We start from the raw sequence: 20430 nt of genomic DNA, 5'->3' as shown, positions 1-20430 counted from the left end.
GCAAGCCAATAGAAATGGAGAGTGGTGGAGGGGAATTACACTCATCTGACATCATCCGGTGCCCGCAGTGTCAGCCCTTTAGTGGCTTCATATGGATTATGGGGACACCAGCACTGTGCAGCACCATGTAAGCAACATCACCCCCTCCCAAACGTAGCCCCCCAGCACAAAAGCCTCACACAGCCATCACCCCCCTCTACCTCCCCCCACACAGCCATCACCCCCCTCCCCCACACAGCTCTACACGAATATCACCCTCCCCCCCATGCAGCCCCACGCGCATAAAATCACCCCCCCCCCATATGCAGCCCCAAACAAGTAGCAGCAGCCCCTTCCATATACGGCCCATGTAGGAACAGCCACTTATTCTTATGCCCCAAGAGCACCAGTGCTCAGAACACACACACACCTCCTCCGTCCTCCCTTCTATACGCTATAGTGGTATCAGCTGAGGGATTTGCCTGGGGGAGGGAGGTTTCTGTCTGACCTCACCGTATAGCCCCGCCCATTCGCTCAGCTGTGGGTTCCCTCCCAGTATGCATTGCGCCAGGACTGACGTGGTCTCCGTACTCTATTGTCCCCATAGTCCCGGCTGAAGACTGCGGGCAACGGACGGATCCCGGGTGCCGGTACAGGCGGTGCGTGGACGGTGGAGCTGAGGCGAGGGGGCACAGCGGAGCTCGGTGTATGTACACAGGTCACCATTATTGCCCGCATATAATGTGTATATAAGGAAAGTGATGACAATACACTGTGTGCGCCCTGTTGTCTCTGTTATCAGCCAGAAGACGTTGAGGGTTTTTTCCTCTCGCTTTTATTTCCCCATCTTTCAACACAGCACTGTATTTGCATGCCTGTATAAGCACCATAAAGTATGGGACCCCCGTGATCCCGATAGCGAAGTATGATAGATAAGCCCCTTCATCCAGGAGAGCATTTGTGGGGTCAGACCCTGATGTTGGGGGGAGGGGGGGGGGGGGTCACAATCTCTGCTCTTGGATGGGGCTGAGGTCCAGGCTCTGTGAGGCCACTCATGTTCTTCCACCAAACTCCCCTCCATGCCTGTATGGTCCTTGTGCATTGGGCACAGTCATGGGGGACAGAAAAGGGTCTTCCCCAAACTGTTCCCACAAAGCTGGAAGCTACAATTATCCACAATGTCTTGTGCTGAAGAATTAGGATCCCTGGGACTAAGAGGCCGGGGCCGCCCCCCGATAACAATCCCATAGCATTATCCTCCTCCACCATCTGTACAGCGGGCACAATGGAGTCAGGGGGTAACGTTCTCCTGGAATCACCAAACCCAGACTCCTCCATCAGACGCCAGATATATAAAGAAGTGTGATCCGTCACTGCCAGAGGTGGCGGCTTTACACCACTCCATCCAATGCTCGGCATTGTGCTTGGTGATGTACGGCTGCTCGGCTATGAAGCTCCCAATGGGTGCGCAGTGTTTGTGCTGATGTTACACCGGAGGAGCTCGGGACTGTGCAGTTATGGAGTCAGCAGAGCGTTGGTGACTTTTCTGCCCTCAGCACTCGGCCCCCCACTCTGTAACATTATGGGGTCTCCACTTCGTGGCTGAGTTGCTTCGATTCCTTCTGCTTCTCAATAATGGCACTCACAGGTGATGGGGAAGATTTAGGAGGTAGAAACGTCATGAACGGACTTGTTACCCCGGTGTCTCCTATTACAGGACCGCGCTGGTATCGGTGACCAGTCTCTCCGATATATGTATATCATCTATACTGATGTGTTCTCTGCAGGACGCCGTTCTCTTGTGTGGAGCATGCAGATTCCAGCATATTACAGAGGACACTCCTTTCTGCCGTAGAAGTCCTCCATATTCTGCACCACAAGCCGCCATAGTCTGGCACAAGACTCCTCCAACATGAGCTCAGTAGAACTAGAAGCACCAGTGCAGGGGGAAGCGCCTGCCAGCACGGCCCAGGACGACGGCATGACCTGGTGGTACCGCTTGTTGTGTCGCCTGGCCGGGGTCTTCGGGGGCATTTGTAAGTATGGATGCGTCTATTTATCAAGTTATGATTGCAAAACTATATAAATATAGTATTGCAACTGATGCAAAACTATGACTCCCATAACCAACTGAAGCGTGCTGGGAAATGTAGTTTGTTTGTTTTTAAAGTTAGAAACTATTAGATCCAATCATGTGATGTTAACTTCTGTCATTTTTTTGTACCACTAGGGGGAGCCTAAGAGCTCACTGCAGATTTACTTAGTATTAAAGGGATTGTCCATGCCTTTAATGATTGAATTGCTTAAGCTGAGGTGGAGGTCCAGTGGTGCACAACCCCTTTTAAGTAATTCTCCATACAATGAGCTCCCCCTAGTGATGGTTGCAGGTAGTCACTGTTTTACCTCTGTAGGATGCAAGTCTCCAGAGCCTCCTTCTGTCCCACCATCCCATCTGTGGATGAAGAGCCTTGGAAACTTAACCCCTTCCCTTCTTTATCCACTTACCAGCAATGACTAACTTAGTATCCTAGAGATGATTGCATAAGGGGGAATAAGATATTAAACAACATAAAAGAAAATTGCTAAATAGCAGTCTCCAGAAGGTTAGTACTGTACTTCTCATCTGTGGATGTAGCTGTTAGTATAGACCTGGATCTATGGGACCAGATTATTGGATTTTCTGGAATATTGGAAAGCTTTCTAGATACGATGGATCCTGGTGAAATGTCTGTAACCCTTCAGTCCGGTCGCAGATGCCCGGAGTGACGCTGTGTGTACACATATATGTACAGCGTGTGGATATGATATCTGTCTGCATGGCTCACATTCTCTCCTGTCATCTGATGCTCTTCCTACTGCGCAGACAACAGGTGGTGGCCCCGTAACAAAGTAGTCTGCAACCTGCGGCTGTCGGGGCATGCTGGGAGTTGTAGTTTCACCACAGCACGAGGGTTTCTGTTTACAGACCTTGGGACTTCCCAATGTTCCCTGTGTACAAATGATGGCCTGACCAGGTACCCGGGACCCTTTGCTTTCAGTTGGCTGCGGGCTCTTGCAGGGCGATCCTGCTGATCTGATTGTGACATTGGCTCCCGTCCATCTGGTGTGAGGGATTAGTGAAGGTCAGGTAGTATCCGTGACACTGGCTGCACCGCCGTCCTGCCACACGTCGGACTCCCATCACCTCCTGATATTTCTCATTGATATTTTGTAATTTAGGCTTGTGATGGTATTATTGATTAATACAGGGCCGGCTCCAGGTTTTTGAGGGCCCGGGCGAAAGAGTCTCAGTGGGCCCCCCTTTATCACATACCACGATTCATGATCGCATATAAACACAGCCATATAGTATATAACACAGCCCACGTAGTATATAGCACAGCGACGTAGCATATAACACAGCCATGTAGTATGTAACAGCCCACGTAGCATATAGCACAGCTCACGTAGCATATAACAGCCCATATAGTATATAGCACAGCCACATATTATATAACACAGCCCATGTAGTATATAGAACAGCCATGTAGTATATAGCACAGCCCACGTAGCATATAACCGCCCATATAGTATATAGCACAGCCACATATTATATAACACAGCCATGTAGTATATAGCACAGCCCACGTAGTATATAACACAGCCCACGTAGTATATAGCACAGTCATGTAGTATACAGCACAGCCCCACTCCCCCCAAGAATGGCCCCATAGTCCAGTACTCACTGTTGGTTACAAAAAAAAAAACCACTCCTCACTTCTCAACGTTCCTGCGCCGCGCCGTGCTGCTCCCTCCCTGCTCTGGTCTCGGCGGCTGCCGCTGCACTGTCTGACGCACAGCGAGTGCGCGATGACGTCATCGCGCACCCGCAGCGGCAGTGTCAGAGGCAGAGTGGGGAATGATGGGAGAGGGAGCGTCAGGTGACGCTCTCTTCTCCATCATTTGCTATGAACTTTACCGCAGACGCCGGTAAAGTTCAAAGCGGCGGCGGGGGAGTTGGCGTTTGCGACAGGCGGCCCCCCTGCCTCACAGGGGCCCCATAGCAGCTGCGTGATGTGCCTCTAGCTGAGGGCTCCTGGGGAAGCAGGGGCCCTAGGCAGTGGCAGCTGTCTCGCCAGGGCCCCGGCACTTGCCCGGGTTCGCCGGGTGCTGACGCCGGCCCTGAAGTAATACAGTATTATAATAAAGCAGTTCCCCTCCCATATGTATTGGAAAGGGGTTCTCTGCTCTCAGCCATCCCTTGTTGTTAGAAGGGTTCCCAATACAGGGACCCCCATTGACCGGCCCTGATCAGTGATAACCCAAGTGTTCAGTTTCCCTGCAGCGCCACCACACGAGAGACGAAGCATTACACAATTCTTAATGGAACCCTTTCTGGCCATTTATGCTCAGACATTTTGTGTCCTCCAGACCTCCATTGTTGCATATTTTCCATTTTCTCCTGCATTTTTTGGGAAGGGAAATTGTGGCAATGCATTGCTTCCATAATGTGAGTCTAGCTTACTCAAAGTAAATCCTTTTTAACCCCTAAAGTGACCAACTATATAAATCCGCATGCGTCCGCAGTCATTATGCGCTCCCTGTACTGCATCGTCCTGTGCTCCGTGCCCATCGCCCTGCGCAGCTGATGTTACACTTGATAAGAATACAGAGCTTTGTTTCCTGCCGGGTGCTGTCAGCTGAGAAGGGTGGGTGTATCGTATGTAGAGGGGGCTATGCACTATTAATGAGCATGGCCGCTCACAATGACTGTGTGGGAGGCCCGGGAACTGCTACTTGTGTCTTTGTCCTCTGTCAGCAGTGGCCTGGCATTAAGCTGGGCATTTATATTCTCTACTACAGCCGGCCCGCACCTCTGTGTATGGCATTACTTAGGATGCACATACAAGCCAGTCTGAATCATATTGCTCATTGATTACTGGGGTCTGACCACTGGGACAATCCCCCCCACACACTCTCACACACCGATCTGGGCAGCGATCCCTTATAGGATATGAGGCCTGAGTCTTATCTGTTCTCTTTTGCAGCATGTGCCATTGCCGGCCTGTGGAACTGTATCACCGTCAACCCGATGAACATAGCAGCCGGCGTCTTCATGATGTGAGTACAGATCCCAGCCACATACAGAATCCAGTATCTGTTATGTAATCTAAGACGGGCTGGAGCTGCATTCACAATCCTGCAAGTCACCATTGGAAACAGTCAGCATGCCTGTCAGCAGAGACATCCCTGACAGCGTGGCTGAGCTCCTGTAATGCAGTGAGGCTATATAATATTATTGAGCGAACAGAGAGTTCTGGAAGATTTCAGCTATGCAGAATTATGACTGCAGCTCTGGAGTGTGATCAGTGGTATTTCACAGCACGTATGAGATATGTAATGTATGGACACCATGGAGCAGAGTGAACTTTCCAGCTGTTGATTTTAGTCACGCTATGGAGTAGTTTTTAGTTTTGGGTGGAGATAAGTCTGTTTCCCCTCAGAGCTGCAGTCCAGCTACAGACTGTATTATTAAGACAACTCTGTGCATGGTGTCCTGTCTTCACTGCGTCTACTAAATGCATGATATGTGGTGTGTTCTAATAACCCAGTGACGTACATTATACCATTATTATATCATTTCTGCTTCTCTTCCTACCTTTATGACCGCTCCTTCAGTGTTCTGTTCTCCGGCTCCACTTCGTCCCCTCTTCCTCTCACTGTCGGGGTACCTCAGGGCTCAGTCCTTGGCCCACTTCTCTTCTCTCTACACAGCCCCAATTGGACAGACCATCAGCAGATTTGGCTTTCAGTACCATCTTTACGCCGACGACACACAACTATACACGTCATCCCCCTGACCTTACTCCTGCTGTACTACAGAACACCACTGACTGTCTGTCCGCAGTCTCCGACATCATGTCCACCCTCTATCTGAAACTCAACCTCTCCAAAACTGAACTTCTTCTGCTCCCATGTCTACTAACCTCCCTAAATCTGACATTTCCCTCTCCGTGGGTGGCACCATAATAACACCCCGGCAGCAGGCACGCTGTCTGGGTGTTACGTTTGACTCCGATCTCTTCTTCACCTCCCATATACAATCTCTTGCCCGCTCGTGCCGCTTACACATAAAGAACATCTCTAGAATCCGTCCTTTTCTCACCATGGAAACAACAAAAACCCTCACTGTCACCCTGATCCACTCCCTCCTGGACTACTGTAACGCTCTATTAACCCCTTAATCCCATATGACGTACTATCCCGTCAAGGTGACCTGGGACTTAATTCCCAGTGACGGGATAGTACGTCATACGCGATCGGCCGCGCTCACGGGGGGAGCGCGGCCGGGTGTCAGCTGACTATCGCAGCTGACATCGTCATGGACCGCCCCCGGCACATTAACCCCCGGCACACCGCGATCAAACATGATCGCGGTGTGCCGGCGGTATAGGGAAGCATCGCGCAGGGAGGGGGCTCCCTGCGGGCTTCCCTGAGACCCCCGGAGCAACGCGATGTGATCGCGTTGCTCCAAGGGTCTCTTACCTCCTTCCTCGCTGCAGGTCCCGGATCCAAGATGGCTGCGGCATCCGGGTCCTGCAGGGAGGGAGGTGGCTTACCAAGTGCCTCGGAGCAGGCGCTGGTAAGCCTGCAGCACTGTGAATCAGATCGGTGATCTGACAGAGTGCTGTGCAAACTGTCAGATCACCAATATGTGATGTCCCCCCCCCCCCCCCCGGGACAAAGTAAAAAAGTAAACAAAAAAAATTTCCACATGTGTAAAAAAAAAAAAAAAAATTCCTAAATAAAGAAAAAAAAAATATTATTCCCATAAATACATTTCTTTAAATAAAAAAAACAAAACAATAAAAGTACACATATTTAGTATCGCCGCGGCCGTAACGACCCAACCTATAAAACTGTCCCACTAGTTAACCCCTTCAGTGAACACCGTAAGAAAAAAAAAAGAGCCAAAAAAACAACGCTTTATTATCATACCGCCAAACAAAAAGTGGAATAACACACGATCAAAAAGACAGATGTAAATAACCATGGTACCGCTGAAAACGTCATCTTGTCCCGCAAAAAATGAGCGGCCACACAGCATCATAAGCAAAAAAATAAAAAAGTTATAGTCCTCAGAATAAAGCGATGCCAAAATAATAATTTTTTCCATAAAATAGCTTTTATCGTATAAAAGCGCCAAAACATAAAAAAATGATATAAATGAGATATCGCTGTAATCGTACTGACCCGATGAATAAAACTGCTTTATCAATTTTACCAAATGCAGAACGGTATAAACGCCTCCCCCAAAAGAAATTCATGAATAGCTGTTTTTTGGTCATTCGGCCTCACAAAAATCGGAATAAAAGGTGATCAAAAACTGTCACGTGTCTGAAAATGTTACCAATAAAAACATCAACTCGTCCCGCAAAAAACAAGACCTCACATGACTCTGTGGACCAAAATATGGAAAAATTATAGGTCTCAAAATGCGGAGACGCAAAAACTTTTTTGCTATAAAAAAGCGTCTTTTAGTGTGTGACAGCTGCCAATCATAAAAATCCGATATAAAAAACGCTATAAAAGTAAATCAAACCCCCCTTCATCACCCCCTTAGTTAGGGAAAAATAATAAAATTAAAAAAAATGTATTTATTTCCATTTTCCCGTTAGGGCTAGGGTTAGGGCTAGGGTTAGGGTTGGGGCTAGGGTTGGAGCTAAAGTTAGGGTTAGGGTTGGGGCTAAAGTTAGGGTTAGGGTTGGGGCTAAAGTTAGGGTTTGGATTACATTTACGGTTGGGATTAGGGTTGGGATTAGAATAAGGGGTGTGTCAGGGTTAGGGGTGTGGTTAGGGTTACCGTTGGGATTAGGGTTAGGGATGTTGTTGGATTAGGGTTTCAGGTAGAATTGGGGAGTTTCCACTGTTCAGGCACCTCAGGGGCGCTCCAAACGCGACATGGCGTCCGATCTCAATTCCAGCCAATTCTGAGTTGAAAAAGTAAAACAGTGCTCCTTCCCTTCCGAGCTCTCCCGTGCGCCCAAACAGGGGTTTACCCCAACATATGGGGTATCAGCGTACTCGGGACAAATTGGACAACAACTTTTGGGGTCCAAGTTCTCTTTTTATCCTTGGGAAAATAAAAATTTGGGGGGCTAAAAATCATTTTTGTGGGAAAAATAAGATTTTTTTTATTTTCACGGCTCTGCGTTGTAAACTGTAGTGAAACACTTGGGGGTTCAAAGTTCTCAAAACACATCTAGATAAGTTCCTTGGGAGGTCTAGTTTCCAATATGGGGTCACTTGTGGGGGGTTTGTACTGTTTGGGTACATCAGGGGCTCTGCAAATGCAACGTGACGCCTGCAGACCAATCCATCTAAGTCTGTATTCCAAATGGCGCTCCTTCCCTTCCAAGCTTTGCCATGCGCCCAAACAGTGGTTCCCCCCCACATATGGGGCATCAGCGTACTCAGGACAAATTGGAAAACAACTTTTGGGGTCCAATTTATCCTGTTACCCTTGTGAAAATACAAAACTGGGGACTAAAAATCATTTTTGTGAAAAAAAAAAAAAAAAAAAGAATTTTTATTTTCACGGCTCTGCATTATAAACTGTAGTGAAACACTTAAGGGTTCAAAGTTCTCACAACATATCTAGATAAGTTCCTTGGGAGGTCTAGTATCCAATATGGGGTCACTTGTGGGGGGTTTGTACTGTTTGGGTACATCAGGGGCTCTGCAAATGCAACGTGACGCCTGCAGACCAATCCATCTAAGTCTGTATTCCAAATGGCGCTCCTTCCCTTCCAAGCTTTGCCATGCGCCCAAACAGTGGTTCCCCCCCACATATGGGGCATCAGCGTACTCAGGACAAATTGGACAACAATTTTTGGGGTCAAATTTATCCTGTTACCCTTGTGAAATTACAAAACTGGGGGCTAAAAAATCATTTTTGTAAAAAAAAAAATAATTTTTATTTTCACGGTTCTGCGTTCTAAACTGTAGTGAAACACTTGGGGGTTCAAAGCTCTCAAAACACATCTAGATAAGTTCCTTAGGGGGTCTACTTTCCAAAATGGTGTCACTTGTGGGGGGTTTTAATGTTTAGGCACATCAGGGGCTCTCCAAACGCAACATGACGTCCCATCTTAATTCCAGTCAATTTTGCATTGAAAAGTAAAATGGCGCTCCTTCACTTCCGAGCTCTGCTATGCGCCCAAACAGTCGTTTACCCCCACATATGGGGTATCGTCGTACTCAGGACAAATTGCACAACAACTTTTGTGGTCTAATTTCTTCTCTTACTCCTGGGAAAATAAAAAATTGGGGGCGAAAAGATCATTTTTGTGAAAAAATATGATTTTTTATTTTTACGGCTCTGCACTATAAACTTCTGTGAAGCACTTGTTGGGTCAAAGTGCTCACCACACATCTAGATAAGTTCCTTAAGGGGTTTACTTTCCAAAATGGTGTCACTTGTGGGGAGTTTCAATGTTTAGGCACATCAGGGGCTCTCCAAACGCAACATGGCGTCCCATCTCAATTCCAGTCAATTTTGCATTGAAAAGTCAAAATGGCGCTCCTTCACTTCCGAGCTCTGCCATGCGCCCAAACAGTGGTTTACTCCCACATATGGGGTATCAGCGTACTCAGGACAAATTGTACAACAACTTTTGGGGTCCATTTTCTCCTGTTACCCTAGGTAAAATAAAACAAATTGGAGCTGAAATAAATTTTGTGTGAAAAAAAGTTAAATGTTCGTTTTTATTTAAACATTCCAAAAATTCCTGTGAAACACCGGAAGGGTTAATAAACTTCTTGATTGTGGTTTTGAGCACCTTGAGGGGTGCAGTTTTTAGAATGGTGTCACACTTGGGTATTTTCTATCATATAGACCCCTCAAAATGACTTCAAATGAGATGTGGTCCCTAAAAAAAAATGGTGTTGTAAAAATGAGAAAATTCCAAAATTGTGCTGATGTAAAGTAGACATGTGGGAAATGTTACTTAGGCCTGTTTCACACGTCAGTGTCTCCGGTACGTGTTGTGACAGTTTTCTCACGTACCGGAGACACTGACACACGTAGACCCATTTAAATGAATGGGTCTATGCACATGTGCGTGTTTTCACACGGACCGTATGTCCGTGCTGAAAACACGTAGACAAATATTTCCTGACTGTAATGAGCGGCACCACGTGACCGCTCACACAGGAGAAGCTGCCAGCGCTGAGAGGACAGAGGAGACATCGCGGGAGCTAGGCGGCGCACTGAAGGGGGAGGCGGGGGGCACATGCAAAATTTATTTTTCACCCCCCCCCCCCCAAAAAAAAAAAAAAAAAAAAGATCTTTCATCTCTTCTCTCCAACGAACGCTGGGGGAGAAGAGATGAATTCTGCCTTCAGCACCACATGCGGGGGGGGACAGCGCTTACTGTAGCGCTGTCTCTCCTGCACGGTCCGTGTGGTCCTCAGGCGGCACACGGATGCCGCACGTGTGCCACACTGATGTGCCACTTGAGCACACGGACATACAGACACGGATATCTCCGGTACCGGTTTTTCCGGTACCGGAAATATCAGGACGTGTGAAAGAGCCCTTATTAAGTATTTTGCGTGACATATTTCTGTGATTTAAGGGCATAAAAATTCAAAGTTGGAAAATTGCGAAATTTTCAAAATTTTTGCCAAATTTCCATTTTTTTCTCAAATAAACGCAAGTTATATCGAATACATTTTACCACTAACATGAAGTACAATATGTCACGAGAAAACAGTGTCAGAATCGCCAAGATCCGTTGAAGCATTCCAGAGTTATAACCTTATAAAGGCACAGTGGTCAGAATTGTAAAAATTGGCCCGGTCATTAACGTGCAAACCACCCTCGGGGCTTAAGGGGTTAATTGGCCTCCCCGTTACTACTTTCCCCTCTCCAGTCTATCCTTAATGCAGCAGCTAGGGTCGTCCATCTGGCTAATCGTTACTCAGATGCATCCGCTCTTCGCCAGTCGTTACACTGGCTGCCCATTCATTACAGGATACAATTCAAAGTACTTGTTCTCACCCACAAAGCTCTCCACAGTGCGGCACCCCCTTACATCTCCTCCCTCATTTCTGTCTATCGGCCTAACCGACCTATGTGCTCTGCAAATGACTTTCGACTAACCTCTGCAGTAATCCGTACCTCCCACTCCTGACTCCAAGACTTCTCCCGTGCTGCGCCAGTCCTCTGGAATGCTCTACCCCAAGATATTAGGACCATCCACAACTTGCACAGTTTTAGGCGCTCCCTCAAAACACATTTGTTCAGAGTGGCCTATCACGTTCCCTAATCAGTCATTTTATGTGTGTGTGTAGCCCATTCATTATCCATCTATCCCCCCACTCCCTGAAATGGCTGGGCCATCATTGTAAATACATCATTGTAAATACACACCTGTACTTTGTATCTCCCCCACCTCATTGTAGAGTGTAAGCTCTCACGAGCAGGGTCATCTTATTGTGCTTTAATTATTGTATTGTTAACGTTGTTACTTATGACTGTTGTGTTTGAAACTGTTAAGCTGTAAAGCGCTGCGGAATATGTTGGCGCTATCTAAAGATTATTATTATTATTTCTAGTTTCCTTTTAATGTCTTGGGACTGTACTAGCCTCTTCCTGCCACTGGGTGGTGCTGCAAGTTTTCTAAAGCAAATGTACATGTGTATGCTGTCATATGTGGGCATACTGAGGTCTTGCTAATTAAAGGGAAAGTCTGACATCCCTTTTAGTTGCATATGATCCTAATCCACTGTGATTGGCGGGAGCCACTAGTTTCTCTGCAGCACCACCACAGGTGAAATGAAGCATTATGCAGTTTCTATTGAAATCGATGGACTGTCTAACCCCATCTGGGAGTCTTAGTAGAGTTTGTGTTGTGAGGGCAAACTCTCTGCACCAATTGGGGGGGATATCAATTACTAGGCTCCAATGTGGAGCAAGTCATGTGATTCTACTTGGCCAATAGGGATGCGCTGCTCTTTGTGGAGGGGGTATGGGGGGTGACCGTCCGTGGTTAGTTTTGCTATATTATAAGCATGGCTTCCTCTCTGCAGGGTGAATGCGCTGGTCCTGTTTCTGTGCGAGGCGCCATTCTGTTGCCAGTTCATCGAGTTTGCAAACAAGGTGGCAGAAAAAGCAGACAGGTTAAAACCCTGGCAGAAGGCTTTATTCTACTGTGGGTACGGTGATACATTGTAGTTCAGGACATATAATGTATATATACGTGTTACCTTGAAACTAAACGGGAATGGGGGGAGATATATACAATCATATATAAATCTATATAGCACTCCCTCCCCCCGTGATTTAATTTAAAAGTAATTTTTTGGCCTTTTTTTTTTTTTTTTTTAATAAATATTTATTAAATTGTTCTTTTTTTCTTACGATTATTTGTATCCTAGGTCAATTTTGTATTTTCAGTGTCTTTGCATTTCCTGTCCACAGGATGGCGCTGTTCCCCATATTTCTCAGCTTCACAATAACCACCCTGTTTGGTAACGCTATTGCCTTTGCAACCGGAGTCTTGTACGGATTATCCGCCTTGGGAAAGAAGTGAGTGATCGGTGAAATCCTTGTATTACTTCCCATACTGCCCACATACTTATTCACGTCAATATATAGCGGTTGTATATTTCCAATAGTATTGTGGTCAGGTCAGGATATTGTGACCCCTTATATGCTACTGTTTTAGTTCAGGCCATTAAACCCATGGTCAGACGCCTGGCTGCTGAAGTAACAGGTGAGAACATAAAACTGCTGCTGTACAGTGGTGTGATTAAGTCCTAAGACTTGGCAAGTTCTAGAGGCTGGTGTAACCCCCTCCTGCAGTCCCAAGTCTGGTCGGGGTGCAATTATCGGGCTCGGGAGCTTATACAACCACCGTCTGCCTCTAACAGCAGTGATCAGAGTTAGCTCTGATCGCTACTGTTTAACCATTTAAATGCTGCAGTTCATCTCTATCAGGGTGCTGATCATAGCTGGGTCCCAGCTGCCACAAAATGGTACCAATAAAAATATTTGGTCAGGGCCCCAAAAACAACCCCTCACACAGCTTCATTGCAGGAAAAATAAAAATAATGGGTTTCAGAAACCTGTACAACTTTTATATCGCTGTAATCGTACTGACCCGGAGAATCCTGTCTGGTCATTTTTACTGCAGAATGAACTTCATAATAATGAAACCCAAAAAAGATAAATGGCGGCATTGGTGGGTTTTTTGTTTTTCTCACCTCAATTTTTTGCCATTTTTCAGACAATTATATTGTAGTTTTGAATAACACTGTTCACTTTACAACAAACAAGCCCTGGTCCAAAAATAAAAAAGCGCCAAAAAAATGCACAGTTGGGAAAGGCACATAAGGGACCTGTCATCGCCTACTGGGTAAAAACAACTAGGGCTGCCATTACAGCTCCAGGAGGGGTTGTCGCCCATCGTTTCCAGATTCCTGCATGCCCCTCTTATGAGCATAAGTTTTTGTCTTCTTAATATATTGCAGTCACCATATTATATAGTACTGTGAACTTACAATTGCTCATTTTGCCTTTCTACCCAGAGAATTATACTCTTTTTCTCTGCTCCTATATAAAAAAAAACAAGAAGTCTCTTGTCCCTGCATTTATTATTCCCCCTGCAATGACTTTTGCAGTGACTCCATGACTTGTACAGGGAAAATTGACCTCCTGTTTCTCCATAGAGCTTAGAAGGATTCAGCTAGTCCGTTATTAATCGTGTAATATCATTGACCTAGTATAGAAGAGAATAATTATCTGGGTAAAAAGGCAAAATGAGCAATTGTAAGTACACAGTGCTCCATAGTATGATGACTGCAATGTATTAAAAAGATAAGAATTTGGAGTGCTTGTTTTAACCCTTTCTGTCTTCACATCATAGGGGTGACGCCATCTCTTATGCAAAACTCCAGCAGCAGAAGAAGCAGCCAGACGAAGAGAAGCAGGACGGGACATAAGGAGATCATCATCCGCTTGGAACTTTTTCTAGATTTTAACTTTTTTTTTTTTATTGATTTTGACGTGCATTTTAAAGACTATTTATTGGGCGAGTCCCTGGCAGCACATCGGTGGTCTGAGCCATCATGGTCTTTCATGGGAACTCTGCTCATATGGTGAGGGTTGGCATAATACAGCAAAGTCTGATTTGTTTTCTTCTCTTCGTTACGTGACAAAAAACATTCAATCCGTGGTGTAATCCTAATTCCCTCAAATTCTGTTGAAATTATGCTGTGGCACAATCTGCTCCTTTCAGGGTGCAAACGATGAAGAGAAATTGGAAAATGCCTGATTGGTGTCTCTAGGATTATTTAAAGGGACACTAACTATAATGTTTTTCCCATTCTCTAGACATGACTTGTGTCATAGAGACTCTGCCAGAATGTTACATGTGTGAATAATATCAGCATCACCCTCCTTTAATGCTGCATCATATGAGGTGCTGATTTTAGGGTTAGTGGCCCTTTAAATTATGTTTGTTTATGACATCACAAGTATGTGATTGGTTGGGGTTTCTATCGTTGAGACCCCCCCACTGATCCTAATAAGGTGAGTCACCACACATGTCTAATGGATTTTTCTTGATTATTGATGACCTATCCTTAGGATAGTTCATTAATATCCGATTAGGAGAGGTTCTGACTCCCGATCAGATGAGTGAAGGATCCACAAAGCATCAGAAATGGCACAGCACCCTACATTGTGTAGTGGCTGTGAGTGGTACCTACGCTCCCTACGCTTAGGGCGATAATTCTTAAGGCATCATGTTTAGCAGGAGCCTTCTTTAAGTCCGCAGCTTTATTTTATGCACCGCCCAGTGCTACGTCACTAAGTGCATTGAAGTCTGTGCTTTCTGTAGGATGTAGGTAAGGCTGGCTTCTCATGTCCGATGGCCAGGGGTCTCCTGACACCTATTCGATAGACTCATGGCCATTAGGTAGAAACTAACCGACTGTGTTAGCGTCACGCAGGACCTTACCTGGTAGCTAATCTGGGATTTGGGTAATTGGAGGACTCTAAGCACAACTGGATCCCATATTCTCCTCTTCACAGACTAAATGGCCAGAAAATTCTGTATTTTTTTACTTTCTTACTGGAAAATTCACATTTGCTCCATTTACGGAGGAACGGAGAAGGTTCTGTGTGTGTGGAGGAGCTTGTGGTTGTCCGGATGCACAAGAAATACATTTTTAAAGAGACAGTAACCTTCTGCTGTGCGGTTGGATGCCACAAAAAGTGACACTTCTCCTTTATGAAGAAGCAGCAATTTATCCTTGGACAACAGCGGGATGAATGAGCTACACAGAGGTGTCCATCTTTGCTGATTTACTGCTTACATATCACTGACAGCAAAAGCACAAGGTCCCGTTATACAAGGAAGTGTCATGTGTGACGGTTCTCTTAAAGGGGCTCTCCCCTTATATTTGAAAAATATATCTTTCATCCAGAAACAGCGCTACTACTGTCTAGTGGATGCATCTGGCATTGCAGCCTCTCGCAAGGTGCAGTACCAGACACTGGGGAACAGCGGTGCCGTTACTCATAGAAATTAGCCGTGTGTCTTTTTTTTTTTATTTTTAAAGGCGAACATCTGGTAAAATCTAAATGCTGCTGTGGCTAGCGCCCATACACATGAGATGTGAGCCATCAGGTGAACTATGCTTTGGAAAACAATCATCCCTCCCATACACATGCACACTCGGTGTGGCCGGGCTTGAATATGCTCTGTATAGGGAGAGGCGAGTATGTCACTAGCAGACACCCCCCAAAAACAAAAGGATCTGAACACGCCTGATCCTAATTTATCCCCCAGAACCCACCACCCCCAAACATCCTCTGTTACTGAAACGTGAGGTCATGGTTAATCTGGTTTTCCAGGATTCATATAATGCTGATCCATACTTAGGATGGGTCATTGATCTCAGATCAGTGGGGGTCCGGCACCTCCAGTTACAGCTGCGGTCAGATATACACAGTAGGTCAGTGAGGGTCCTGCACTCCCAGTTGTTTGCAGCTCCTGCTGTCGTCCGATATACATAGTGGATCATTGGGGGTCCGGCACCTCCCAGTTGTTTTCAGCTGTGGTCCAATATACACAGTAGATCAGTGGGGGTCCGGCATCCCCAGTTATTTGCAGCTCCTGCTGCAGTCAGATAAACACAGTAGGTCAATGGGGGTCCGGCACATCCAGTTGTTTGCAGCTGCAGTCAGATATACCCAGTAGGTCAGTGGGGGTCCGGCAGCGCCAGTTCTTTGCAGCTCCTGCTGCAGTCTGAGGCCAGGGTCACACATGCGAGTTTTGCGGACGTAAGAGCGCAGAAACTACGTCCGTAAAACTCGCATAACATACGGCACAATTATTCTCAATGGGGCTGCTCCTATTAGCCGTATATTACGGTTCAGTATTATACGGCTTTCTACGGCCGTACAAAATCACAGCATGCTGCGTTTGTCAGCGTATTGCGCAAAAAAATCGCCAATGAAAGTCTATGGGGGCGAGAAAAATACGGATTCCACACGGACCAGCAGTGTGACTTGCGAGAAATACGCAGCGGTGTTAGTGAAAAGTCGGTAATTCAATTGCCGGCTTTTCATTTCTCCTGCCTAAACCCGACAGGATATGAGACATGGTTTACATACAGTAAACCATCTCATATCCCCTTTTTTTTGCCATATTCCACACTACTAATGTTAGTAGTGTGTATGTGCAAAATTTCAGCGCTGTAGCTGCTGAAATAAAGGGTTAAATGGCGGAAAAAATTGGCGTGGGCTCCCGCGCAATTTTCTCCGCCAGAATGGTAAAGCCAGTGACTGAGAGCAGATATTAATAGCCAGGAGAGGGTCCATGGTTATTGGCCCCCCCGTGGCTACAAACATCTGCCCCCAGCCACCCCAGAAAAGGCACATCTGGAAGATGCGCCTATTCTGGCACTTGGCCACTCTCTTCCCACTCCCTGTAGTGGTGGGATATGGGGTAATGAAGGGTTAATGCCACCTTGCTATTGTAAGGTGACATTAAGCCAGATTAATAATGGAGAGGCGTCAATTATGTCACCTATCCATTATTAATCCAATTGTTTGAAAGGGTTAAAAAACACACACACACATGATTTAAAAGTATTTTAATGAAATAAACACAGCGGTTGTTGTAATAATTTATTGTTCTCTCAATCCATTTCCAGGCCCTCGCTTGGCAAGATAATAAACGCACAAGATACATACCTTCTGATGTCCGATCACTTCCCACGATGTAATCCATCTGAAGGGGTTAACTAATATTACAGGCACGAGCTGCGATAAACCACTCACTCGTGTCTGTAATCCCCCGGCGAATGAATTAAATGTACGGTAGGTCATTGACCTACATTTCCTTCAGTTGCGGTGATGCGCCCCCTGGTGGATGTCCTCATATGACCTGGAGCGTGGGAAAAAGTTCCCAGGCTGCAGTTCATGAGAACATCCACCAGGGGCGCATCACCGCGACTCAATGTAAGTACAGATCCAGCTTTCCTTTCAGCACCCGGGGATTACAGGCACGAGCGAGTGGTTTATCGCTGCTCGTGCCTGTAATATTAATTAACCCCTTCAGATGGATTACTTCGTGGGACGTGACGTTTCAGCAGAAGGTATGTATCTTGTGCGTTTATTATTTTGCCAAGCGAGGGCCTGGAAATGGATTGAGAGAACAATAAATTATTACAACAACCGCTGTGTTTATTTCATTAAAATACTTTTAAATCATGTGTGTGTGTGTTTTTTAACCCTTTCAAACAATTGGATTAATAATGGATAGGTGTCATAATTGACGCCTCTCCATTATTAATCTGGCTTAATGTCACCTTACAATAGCAAGGTGGCATTAACCCTTCATTACCCCATATCCCACCGCTACAGGGAGTGGGAAGAGAGTGGCCAAGTGCCAGAATAGGTGCATCTTCCAGATGTGCCTTTTCTGGGGTGGCTGGGGGCAGATGTTTTTAGCCACGGGGGGGCCAATAACCATGGACCCTCTCCTGGCTATTAATATCTGCCCTCAGTCACTGGCTTTACCATTCTGGCAGAGAAAATTGTGCGGGAGCCCACGCCAATTTTTTCCGTCATTTAACCCTTTATTTCAGCAGCTACAGCGCTGAAATTTTGCACATACACACTACTAACATTAGTAGTGTGGAATATGCAAAAAAAAAAAGGGATATGAGATGGTTTACTGTATGTAACCATGTCTCATATCATGTCGGGTTTGTGCAGGAGAAATTAAAAGCCGGCAATTGACTTACCGGCTGTTCACAGATATCGCGCTGAATGAAATCTAAATACAGACTATATATATATATATATATATATATATATATATATATATATATATATATATATATATATATATATATATATATATACACTGTATATATGTTTTCACGAACATTTGAGTACATAAATCCATTAGATGTCGGTTTTGCAAGCCTGCGCGAAAATCTCGCAGTACGGATGCCATACGGATTACATACGGAGGATGCCATGCGCAAAATACGCTGAAACACCCTGACTACGGATCAATATTTTGGGAACATTTCTCCGTATTACGGCCGTAGTACGGACGTATAATACGTGGCGTATTGTCTTACGCCAAGTGTGACCCCAGCTTTATACCCAGTAGGTCAGTGGGGGTCCGGCATCCCCAGTTTCAAAGGACGATCCTTCAGTTGTCGGGGGATAAGTCGCTGCTAGAGATCTCTGGTAGCGACTTTCTTCCCTCTGTCCATGTTTCGGATAGGCGCTGATCGCTCACTTATTGCCTACTAGACGGCCACCAGCAGGGTGAAAAGCATCCTGATGATGAATCCGTAGGAATATGCACCATGGCCAAGAACCCCTATAATATCCAATATATAAGCAGCGTTTAGACTTTCTTAGATCTCTCCCTTTAAACACCTCGCTATTTCTTGTCTCCGCTTTAAGATCTTTTTTATTTATTTATTTTTTTATTTCCCACCATCTCTTACCAGTGTGACATCATGTATAAGGGAAATGGGAACATTCAAGACCGTCTCCCCTAAAATCTCAAAGTTGTCTTTCACTCTCTGGTCGCCATTACATCTGCTGTAAACGGCCGCTCTGCCGGTCATCTCCCCATTCTCATATCATCACATACCGGGGTGGAGTTTGGGAAAGCTGTAATGGCGACCATAGTGGTTGTCACCTAACTTTCCCAGCAATGGGTACCTCTAAGAATTGGCAGACAAGGACGGCTCGGGTATATGAATTTATTACTTATATTTGGTGGTAATTCTCTTTGGTTTTAATAAGGAAAGTGCTGTTTGTGAGCAGTTTTGTGCGACTTGTCTTATCCTTGTAGGAGGTTGTAAAGATTTCTAAACCGGGCCACCTTTGTGAGAGGCTGTGAATGTACTGCAGTAATGTGAATAGGGCTGTCATGCAAAAGTGGTGCTGAATTTCTTACTTTCTGACCTTTATAATTAGTGATGAGCGAATATACTCGTTACTCGAAATTTCTTGAGCACGCTCGGGTCTTTTCCGAGTATTTTTTAGTGCTCGGAGTTTTAGTTTTTAGCGCCGCAGCTGAATGATTTACATCTGTTAGCCAGCATATGTACATGTGGGGGTTGCCTGGTTGCTAGGGAATCCCCACTTGTACTTATGCTGGCTAACAGATGTAAATCATTCAGCTGCGGCGCTAAAAACTAAAACTCCGAGCACTAAAAAATGCTCGGAGGACGCCCGAGCGTGCTCGAGAAATCTCGAGTAACGAGTATATTCGCTCATCACTACTTATAGTGTGAAAAGCAGATCAGGTATCACTTATGTCTGACCCAGCAGGACACATCGGGCAACCTCAGTATGGTGCAGGATCTTACCATCCAGACATAGCTGGCATGTCTTACTCCTTGTCTATGCAGTGAATAAAGAAAAGAATTCTCTACCTCCAACCGCCTTTGCGCCTTGTTTCTATGCTGTGTATAAAGCAGAGTTTAATTTCTGTTGGAGCTCCCCTATAAATGAGCTCTTCTATAGTAAGGAACACAAGATGTAATACATGGGTGGCACATCCACAGTGCCATGTTGTGAGCTGTAATACCTGGGTGGTACATTCACAGTGCTATGTTGGGAGTTGTAATACATAGAAATACATGCAGCCGCACACTCCAGTCCCGAGTGCCGGCGGCAGTGCCGGGACTTGATATGCAAGTTTCTCGCATTGAACTCACAAGTGTGACCCCGGCCATAAGATGAGGGTCCTTAACCAGTAAAAAAAATAACTGTATTGATCATAGTTTAGGCATAGCAACCATTGTATCATCCATGGAGCCACCAAAGTGCCTACTCTTGCTATCAAGCCCTCACCTGCAAAGTTTAGTAACTATGCATGTAGAACCCATAGCATGGCCCATGGTACTCGCCACAAC

The 20430-nt window shown here is 45.7% G+C and overlaps 1 protein-coding gene across 1 annotated transcript; it reads left to right on the top strand.

Moving 5' to 3' along the window:
* The first annotated feature begins 484 nt into the window (after positions 1 to 484).
* On the top strand, positions 485 to 14074 carry CACFD1 (calcium channel flower domain containing 1). The gene is made up of 6 exons (XM_077284343.1): positions 485 to 685; positions 1767 to 2015; positions 5007 to 5079; positions 12055 to 12180; positions 12446 to 12553; positions 13893 to 14074. Exons 2-6 carry the CDS (start codon positions 1892 to 1894, stop codon positions 13966 to 13968), a joined length of 507 nt encoding a protein of 168 aa, XP_077140458.1. The 5' UTR covers positions 485 to 685; positions 1767 to 1891; the 3' UTR covers positions 13969 to 14074.
* Positions 14075 to 20430: the final 6356 nt, after the last annotated feature.

This window comes from Ranitomeya variabilis, chromosome 2, assembly GCF_051348905.1.
Source record: "Ranitomeya variabilis isolate aRanVar5 chromosome 2, aRanVar5.hap1, whole genome shotgun sequence".
Classification (NCBI taxonomy): domain Eukaryota; kingdom Metazoa; phylum Chordata; class Amphibia; order Anura; family Dendrobatidae; genus Ranitomeya; species Ranitomeya variabilis.
The sequence above is the reverse complement of the archived record's forward strand: the minus strand, read 5'-3'. Positions and strand labels throughout refer to the sequence as shown.